General features: G+C 52.5%; 1 protein-coding gene across 2 annotated transcripts; it reads left to right on the top strand.

The window, feature by feature from the left end:
• The first annotated feature begins 2 nt into the window (after positions 1 to 2).
• On the top strand, positions 3 to 5,489 carry KLF10 (KLF transcription factor 10). 2 transcript variants are annotated; one of them, XM_064442268.1, is made up of 4 exons: positions 3 to 110; positions 1,862 to 2,101; positions 2,214 to 3,111; positions 4,034 to 5,489. In XM_064442268.1, exons 1-4 carry the CDS (start codon positions 21 to 23, stop codon positions 4,291 to 4,293), a joined length of 1,488 nt encoding a protein of 495 aa, XP_064298338.1. In that variant the 5' UTR covers positions 3 to 20; the 3' UTR covers positions 4,294 to 5,489. The 2 variants fall into 2 exon arrangements, with proteins under 2 accessions (XP_064298338.1, XP_064298337.1); XM_064442267.1 differs by having other exon boundaries at positions 21 to 109; positions 1,855 to 2,101.
• Positions 5,490 to 9,325: the final 3,836 nt, after the last annotated feature.

A 9,325-nucleotide genomic window follows, 5' to 3' on the forward strand; every position in this document is an offset into this window, starting at 1 on the left:
CCGGGGCAGCCGCCACCTGAATGGGGAGCGGCGAACAAAAAGAGGAAAACCGGGACAGCGGGCGGAGAGCGGCGGCGCGGCCAGCCTCGGCTCCCCGCCACCGGCCGGTGGTGAGTGATCGGTACCGCCTCGCCCGGCCCGGCGGGGAGGGCGACCGGGGCGTCCCTGGACGCGGGGTGTCGGGGAACCCCCAGGGTTGTGGGGGGGCGGTGGGGGTAAACGGGATGTCCCGCGGCGTGGAGGGAGTCCCCGGGTGGGGAGCGGCGGGACGGAGGTCGGTCGGACCGACGCGGCGGCTCGAGGAGGTGAGCCGCGGTGGGGCTGGGAGCCCCCACCACGGGGGGAGCCAACACCCCCTACCCCCACCCCACCCCAGCCCCCCGGGGCGGGGAGCGGAGCTGCCGGGAACCCGCTGGCACCGCCGGCCCGGCGCCGCGCAGCCCGCCCCGCCCGGGGGAGCGGCGTGGGCGGCGGGCCGCCCGGCCGCGTGTGCCAGGCGGCGGCGGGAAAGAGGGAACCGGGGGCATCCCGGCGCGGCGGGGAAGAGCCAGCCGCAGCCCCCCCCCCCCCCTTCCCCCGGCGGAGCCGAGCCGTGGGCCCTCCGCTTCCCTTCCCCCGTGGCGGGAGGCGCCGGGTGTGTCGGCGCTGATCCCCGCCCGCCGTGAGGGGAGGTGGCGCGGCGGGCTCGGCTCCCCCGGCCGGGCTTTCCCCGCCCCGCGGAGGCGGTGGCTGAGGCGGGCGGGCGCCCTTCCTGAGGGCGGGGGCGGCCGCGCGGGGGAACTGGGTGAAAGGTCGGCGCGCGGCGCTCCCCACACCGCCGAGCAGGCGCTGATCACGCTTTGTTCACATGCCCCCGCCCCCCGCGCCGCGCGCTCCATCGGCGCCCGGGAGCCAATAGGGGAAGGCGGGGGGCGGGGAACGCCAGCGGGGTGCTCTGAGGTGAGGGTGGCGCGCGCCCAACGGCCGGGGGCGGGGCCCGCGACTGCTCCCCCCCCCCCCCCCCCCCCCCCCCCCCCCGCTGTGGGGCTGTCGGTGACAGACGGGGCTGGGCTCGTTAAAACGATGCGTCTTACCCGTGACGTGGGCTGCCCGGAGACGCGGGTTTCCCGCCCGCACCGGCTCCGCTCGGCAGGGCGGGGCGGGGCGGGGCGGGTGGAAACGGCCAGCAGCGCGGCGGGCAGCGTCCCTCAGAGATCGAAAGCTGCCTGAGGGATGATGGTGGAACACAGAGCTTAGGAGGCTTTCTGCGTGGGCTGGTTCCCGTGTGGTGGTCGGTCAGATGGTGAATATACATATTTCACTTCTCCAAGTTGGTGACCTTCCTTGCGTGTGTGTGTGAGAGACTTTTTTAGTATTTTCTGGAACATTTTGGTAGCTAATACCTTCTGAAGAAAATGTGCATCAGTCCCAATATGGTCCTTTCTCGTGTGTCAAAATAAGCACAATACCGAGGACTGTGTTTAAAGCAAAAATGGAAGGAGGGTGGGATGGGGGGGAAGGTGTGGGGTTTTTTTGGTTGTTGTGGTTTTTTTGGTGATGATTTTTGTTGAGCTTCCAGACACAACACTTGCAATATGGGATAACTTGAACTGTTGCTTAAGATTCGGGAGGGAGTTCTTTTGTCTCAATATATAATCTTCACCAGATGGCCAGATTTCCCCACTTACAATTTCAAAGAAATATTATGTAAATAAGAAAGAGGGCAGGAAGATAAGGCATATAGCCCATGCGACCAAGTATATTTATCTTGCACAAGTTGTTTTCTTTGGTTTTTATGATGCCTTCTTGTAAGTAACTGCAAAATATTCAAACTTAGAATCAGGTTTAAAGTCTCCTTTTTTTTTTCCTCTAACCGGAACAGAAAGAAGAAATGGAGATGATGACTGAGAAACACAGAGATACTAGGTATTTCTGGAACAATACTCCTGAAAAATGCGATTATGAGGCTGTAGAAGCCCTTATTTCTATGAGTTGCAACTGGAAAACAGACTTCAAAAAACATGCAGAAATGAGACCTATAACTCCAGCATCTGATGTGTCAGAAGAGAGCGACGACACTTTGCTTCCTGGAGCAGCGGACTTCAATGCAATACCAGCATTTGTAAGTTTGTTTTTTTTTTAATTTGTACATGCGGGTGCTTGTTTTTAATAATTAGTGTGGTGATGTGTTGGTAACATGCCCCTCCCCTTACCGTGTCTGTTTCCCCATACAGTGCCTGACCCCCCCCTACAGCCCTTCTGACCTGGAGATGTCACAGGTGGTCCATCCGGGGGCACCAGCGCCTGCTGCAGTGCTCGGCAAGTCAGCGGCTGAGGCTGCCAAGCCTCCTCTGGCTGCACTTCGGAGAGAGGCAGAGAGGCCTCAGGCAGCCAGGCCTCTGAAAGCTCAAGCAACAAGTGTTATCCGCCACACGGCTGATGCCCAGCTTTGTAATCGCAAAACCTGCCCGGTGAGAACAGCCAGCGTGCTGAAATACCAGGACAGTGTTTCGAGGGAAGCAAACGGTAAACAAAGCACGGAAGCAGAACACGCGGTGCGTTCTGCTGTGGTGCCGAGCAGAGCCGGTGAGGAGAGCGGTGACCTGCCAGTGGCAGAAGGAAACACCACAGACCCAGCTGTCAGTCTGGTGCCCTTGACAAAGCCCTCTGTCAGCAGGCACCACCCTGCCCCTGGGTCGGCACAGCAGTTGTCGTCAGCACCACCATGCCCCGCCCAAGGCAGTGGAGCTCCCCCCGTGCCCATGATTTGCCAGATGGTGCCGCTGCCCGCGAACAACAATGTTGTGACGGCCGTAGTGCCCAGCGCCACGCCCAGCCAGCAGCCGGCTCTCTGTCAGCCCATGGTCTTCATGGGCACCCAAGTTCCCAAAGGCGCTGTTATGTTTGTTGTGCCCCAGCCAGTTGTGCAGAGCTCAAAGGCTCCCATCATTAGTCCAAACGGCACGAGACTCTCTCCCATTGCCCCTGCCCCTGGCTTCGTACCTTCTGCAGCAAAAACCACTCCTCCGGTCGATTCTTCAAGAATAAGAAGTCACATTTGCAGCTACCCAGGGTGCGGGAAAACCTACTTCAAGAGCTCCCACTTGAAGGCTCATGTCAGAACACATACAGGTTGGTTACTGTTGCTGAGTGTTAAAAATTAATGTAGAAAACTATGGCTCTATATGCAACTTGTTAAGGTTCTAGCGATTACAGGATTTGTTCATGGAACAAATTGCGGGGCAGCAATGAAATACTTCTTTTGCCAGCGTGCGTTGTAGTGCTGCCTAGTTGCTGACAGGAAATCTCCCGGAGGGGAAGTTGACTCAGCAGTTTGTTTGTGCTGGACTTGCTCTGTGTCAGAAGACATTCAGCAGTGCTTCTTATGGGTGTGGAAGCGAGGCCTTGCCTGGTGTAGAGTGTGCTTTTCCAGAGCTAAAGGTGCCTTATTAGGCTTCTCCACAAGAATGCCTTTGTCAGAAGTGGGTAAAACTTAAGAGAGATTCTTTTATGAAAGAATATAACGATCCACTCCAAATTATTCCTACCTTGGTTACTTTAGAGTAGCTTCTCCACACCTCAGCTCTGAATCGCAGTAGCAGAAAGAGCGGCATGTATCTGCACACGGGCTCGCAGCGTGCTGCCAGAGCTCGGTTACGTAATGTGTTACTGCAGCTTGCGTTTCAGAGGGAAGTTTTGGGCAAACGAAGTCGTCGTAATCTCATTCATGCAGAGCTGCGAGTTAAAATCGTCTCTCTTGAGGCATAAAGAGCTTCTCAAACTATTTGGTTCCAGAGAATTGTTAACCCTTTGTACTACTTAGTCTTGAAGATAGTGAGACTGTGTGTTTAAATACTGATATATAACAATATTGGGATATACAACTTTTCACATTTCATATATATTAAAATAATATTAATGTAGATTTTTGGCTGAACCATCATAATAGAAACTTTTCTTTAAAAAGGTCAAATCCTGCCAGTCAAGGCAGTAGTGTCTGTTGCTCGGTTAGTACTCATGTTTTTTTTTTCTTTGTCATCTTCTTTTCTCTTAGGAGAAAAGCCGTTTAGTTGTAGTTGGAAAGGCTGTGAGAGGAGGTTTGCACGGTCTGATGAACTGTCTCGCCATCGCAGAACGCACACCGGGGAGAAGAAGTTTGCCTGCCCGATGTGCGAGCGACGGTTCATGAGGAGTGACCACCTAACGAAGCACGCGCGTCGCCACTTGTCAGCTAAGAAGTTACCGAACTGGCAAATGGAAGTGAGCAAGTTAAACGATATCACCGTGCCGCCAGCATCTGCGACCGCGCAGTGAAAGGACGACTTCTGAAGGCGGTGGAATTAACTGTTGTTGCTGGGATGTGCCGGTTTAAAAAAAAAAAAGGCTTTTGCTCCCGGTCTGTGGTTCTCCCGCTCTGGCTGCTGACAGTGGTGCAGCAGGGAGGCAAAGGCAGCCACAGAAAACGTGGCTGGGAGAACCGGTGGCTGACTGGGAATAGCGGGTGTCTCTTGCACTGGTAAGGAGAGAGAGAAAGGGAAGGCACTAGAGCAGAGCAGCACACATTGTGCCAGCTTTGAATTTTGCATTTATACTCTAGATCAGCCACGCGTGTTACCGAAGGTGTAGCTGCTGACGCTTGAGACCAACTCTGATTTTTAACTCTCAGTTGTCGATCTGCAGTACAGCACAGACTAGGAAGGCGGCAATGTACAGGCGCGGGCTCGAAAGCCCAGAACACCCCTGCATAAGATAATCTGAATTGGTTTTCCTACTTTGGCCACCTTTTCTTGGTAGGAATCTTTTCCTCTGTTGTGGAGACATTAGACCCGTCCTCCTGCGCGGGGTGTTTAATGTACCCCACTTTATCCTGCTGTCCGGGGGGGCCTTTGCAGGGGTGCTTGGGGCACCCCCGGGGCAGTGGTGGGGGTGGGAAGGTTTCTGAAGGCTCATTAGCTTTGCAATATTTCCCCAGCTTCTTTGGCAAGCTTTGTGGTTATTACAGTCGGTTGTACCTGGGCATTGTACGGCGCTTCGCTTTTGTGTTGCTTACGGTTTCCTTTACACCTCCTCACGGTTCTGTACCACCGCGTTTTTCGTGAATGGATATGGTGCACTTTTAAGAGAAACATTGTATCTGTAAACTGCTCGGGGTGATTAAGGAAGAAAACCAAGAATTTTAGGCTTCTTAATCATGTTATTCTTTGAAAGGCGGTTTATACTAAAAATGAAATGGCTATTTTATGTATTGTATTAAATCAGAAAGTTGTGATTCGAAAAGTAAAACGAGGCAGCAAAGACACCAGCTTAGGATTGAAACTGTAGCTTTTGTGGCAAATAATGCATCAACTTTTGCTATTTCTATTTTATCATGTTATGTTGAGGACACATATCAGAAAGTGAACGGTTTGAAAATAGTGTATTAGATACGCTTTTTGTGACTACTCTGAAGATTTGCACATTTCTTATGTTGTACTTTATACTTTGTTTACAATAAAGCCACTTTTCTTTAATATCAACCTCCCTTTTCTTTCTCCATAGCAGATCTTACCCCTTGGCAAGGAAAATAGCCTCAAAACAAAGTATAGTGTCTGTCAACATGCGTCCTGAGCAATGAAACGCTGTGTCTTAAACTTTGACAGCTTTTTTTTAATCTCTGTAAAGCCAACAGGAGTGGACTGTCAAGTCTGCAGAGTCTGTTTTGGTTTGGGGGTTTTTCCCTCACTCTGCATCCTTGTTCTCCAAGCACCCCAAAATAAATGTGCTTATGCGGGCTGTTGGAACACTGGTGAAAAATCCTTCTTTTTTTTCTTGGTGATGGAACCGCACCATGTTCCCCACAGCCCAGCCCTCGGGCAGAGGTGGTGGCTGCCACCTGGGGATGCAGACCCCTCTGTCGCATCGCCAGCACCGGCAGAGACGGGCGCTTACTGTGGCTGTTCCTCGGGGTGGGGGTTTGCCTGCCCCCTTAGGCTGGGTCTATTGGGCAGGGAGGTGAGTGAGGCCCCGGTCCCGTTGGCAAGGCCCTCCTGCCTCGTGTGCTGTGCCCTGCCTGCAGGGATCCCCAGGTTTCACAATCCCGTGGCGCTGACTCACTGCCCTGCCCTGCCGGCTGTTTGGGATGGGGCACTCCTTACCTTATCCTGTTTGACGCAGTGCCCTGCGTAGGGAGAACTTGAGTCATTGCCCTTGTTCCAGAGGGAATGCGGCATCATAGCCCAGTGCAAGAGGGACACTTCCCCAGGAGCATGAGCCCCACTGCCATCTTACTTCAAGGTCTTCTACATTCCCTGAGCGTAAGATCAAATGCTCCAGCAGCTCTGGGTCTGAAACCCACCCATGTCTGCAACTAGCCGTTGGGCTGGGAGGCCGGGTCCCCCCTCCAGCTCTGGCACGCTGAACCTTGAATCCAGTTCTGTGCCATGGCCCTACATAAGGCAGGCATAAAGAAAGTGCCGCCCCATCGTTACCCTGCCCAACTGCAGCTCTCCTCGGCAGCGCACATGGTGGGCCCTGAATCCTCTCTAGCTCAGCAGGGAGATGAACTTAAATCTGACTTCACAGGCGAGTGCTTTCAGGCTGCCATGCAATAAAAGGGGAAGAAAGGGAGTTTCTGCACCACGGCCATCTCTGCTGCCTGCGTTTTCTGAAGAAACCTGTCTGCTGGTGCTTTTTGTGCAGCATCCTGCTCTGGATGTGTGCACGGGGCGTGCCCTGGGAGCACCCGCTGGCGGCCCTGCCGGGGAGGCTGCGCAGGAAAGCCTCTTTCTGGCATTGCAGTGAGCTAAATAAAATAGAGTTTCTCCCTCTAAAAATGGAATTTAAGAGTAAGAAGGGCACTTCTGACTGGTTCCAGCTGAAGGAAGAGCCGTAATTGTGAATTTATCTCCCATGCCATTTTTTAAAGCTTAACCGTGGAAGCCAACCAGAAATTAAACCAGCCATTCAGGGGGTTAATCCAAGTCTAACCCAAAAAATGTAGTTGAAAGGACATTATTAGACACCTTCTCAATGCTGACTTTATTGCGCAGTCAAATTTGGTTGCATAGAAGGAAGCTTAATTTTTATGAATTTTCTACAGATTTCTGGGAATAATAAGGATTTCCTTATTCCTCTACCAAAAACACATCTCGCCTTTTGTCGTCCCATGTGGGTTCAATCATGAAGCCAAACAGAAACGCAAACCAAAACGCTCTCAGCACACCCCCACGATCAGTACGTGGATGCCAACCGTGGCGGGCGCCGGCTGCAGCGGAGCCTGCCGCGGTGGCCGCTGCTGTCGTTTGCCGTGCAGGCACCCAGTGCCGGGAGCCGATCCGAAGAGATCCAGGAGATCAGCATATATTCTTGGAAGCAGATTTCAGAAGTTTCTATAAACCCTTCATGTTGCTGCTTAGCACTGGTCTCCGACGTGATGTGCAAGCATAAAATGGATGCCACAGGGGTGACATCGATTACACGGGTTGGAGCAGGCAGGCAGGGAAGAGCAGGGTGGGTCTCGCCACAAGTTGTCCTGGGAAAGGAGAGAGTAAGCCCCTGTGTTCAAAGCAAAGTGATATACCCCACTCTTGGTATGCCTACTCTGCTGATGGGTGCTGGGGGAGACGGGGGACCGTTTGGGGGGCAGAGGGTGCCTGTCTGCCCCGGGTGTCGCACCAGCAGCTTGGTCCTGCCGCAGGAGGAGCAGCAGGGCCGAGCAGGGCTGAGCAGGACTTGTTGGGGGGCTCGGGGTCTGGTTATTCCACCCCCCTGGCTAAACCAGCCTGGATGAGTGACGGGGGACTGTGGGGCTGGGGCACCCCGCACGTGCCCTGGGTGTGCCTTTCCCAGCGCTTGGGGGTTTTAATCTCTTCAGAGAAGATGGAGGCAAGGCTGGAAAAAGCGAGCATTTTCTCTCGTGGTTTGGAGAAGAAAAATTTCCATTACAGCAGGAGTATTTGTGGAAGGCCTAGATTCTCTGTGAGTGAACTAATATGTACTTTAAAAGAAAAGGAGTCCTGAGCTGGGGCAGCTTGTCTGGAGCCACAGACACAGCTAAGATGAGAACCAGGGCAGCCTGTCTGCCCATCCCGCCTGGAAAGAGCTTAGCCTTTTGAGCTTTACCATTCAGCCAGCCTTAACCAGCTGGTCCTGTGGTCCTGGCAGAGGGTCCGGCTGGCCTCGGCGACAGGGTGAGTGCCACAGTGCAGACGTGTCACAGGCCCGAGAGCTGAGAGGAAGGGCTTTATCATGGCTGGCACACCGCAGGCAGAGGCATCAGGTATTCCCCTGGCAGCTCCCCATTTTTACTGTAAATAGATGATTCATTTGTCTGCTTTGGTAACAAACTTTGATCACCAAGGAAACACTCGCAGGCTGTCAGAAAAGTTAGAGCACAAAATCAGGTCAAGAGAAATGATGAATGAATGAGTATGTGCATTATGGGCTCAGGCTTCCTGCCTTTCTGTACCGCAGACTTTCTGCACAAGTCTTTGCTTTTCCTGAAGCATGTGGTTGGGGGGTGGTATTGGGGAGTCATATTCAGCTGGAACGAATGTTTTTGGAATATATTTTATGTTGTAATTGAGCATGTCACACAGAACTTCCATGTATTTTCGAGGGATATTGTGATCTGGAATGCTTTCTGTTGTCACCAAAAGCAAAGGTGATACTTAAGCAATAAGAAAGTGAGAACAAACCATGTCTTTAGCCATCTCATTATATTCACAAGAAGATGGGCTAAACTTGCTAATGTACTTGCCGTGTTATGATACAAACCAAGTAATAATCATATAAAATGCATTAAGTAATTCAGAAGCTTTGTTAGGATACCACAGTTTTGATGAAATTACATACCTGCTTGTGTACTCTACTCTGAAAGTCGAAGTAATCATCTGGTGAAAAAAATTCTGCTGTTACTGCTACTTCAACTACTCAGAAGGTTTCGGTAGGTATCATGCATGGCAACAACTTCCCAAGTAAACTGCTGCAGCAGCCGTGGGGAATGCCCATGCACTAACAGCTGTGGTGAGGCACGAGCGCATCCTGCCTCAGCTAAATATTCCCCAGGGCCTCTGCAAAACTTAAATTTCTTTGAACAGTTGAGGCATATAGTGTCTCCTCTCTGCCCATCTTTTGCCTGTCTGCTTCCAACACATGCAGGAGGAACTGACATTTGTCAAGTCATTCGTTTTTTGAACCTTCACAGATTTCTCATTTCATTAATGCCAGCTGGGCTGGATCCCATCCCGTTGTCATCGTTCAGTTGTGAGGGTTGGGATCTTCAAAGCGATAGCTAGGGGACTGGCACAGGGTACTTACTGTGAACAGCAACCTCAGGCAGTTTAAACACTTCTGCTTGGGAAATAGA

The sequence above is a fragment of the Phalacrocorax carbo genome, chromosome 2, assembly GCF_963921805.1.
Source record: "Phalacrocorax carbo chromosome 2, bPhaCar2.1, whole genome shotgun sequence".
Lineage (NCBI taxonomy): Eukaryota > Metazoa > Chordata > Aves > Suliformes > Phalacrocoracidae > Phalacrocorax > Phalacrocorax carbo.

Bases quoted from the DNA above. Each gene is read 5' to 3' on its own strand.
- KLF10 (XM_064442267.1), top strand. From the start codon at position 21: ATGGGGAGCGGCGAACAAAAAGAGGAAAACCGGGACAGCGGGCGGAGA. The intron at 2,102-2,213 runs GTAAGTTTGTTT...TTCCCCATACAG, and splicing joins TCAATGCAATACCAGCATTT to TGCCTGACCCCCCCCTACAG. The intron at 3,112-4,033 runs GTTGGTTACTGT...CTTTTCTCTTAG, and splicing joins TCATGTCAGAACACATACAG to GAGAAAAGCCGTTTAGTTGT.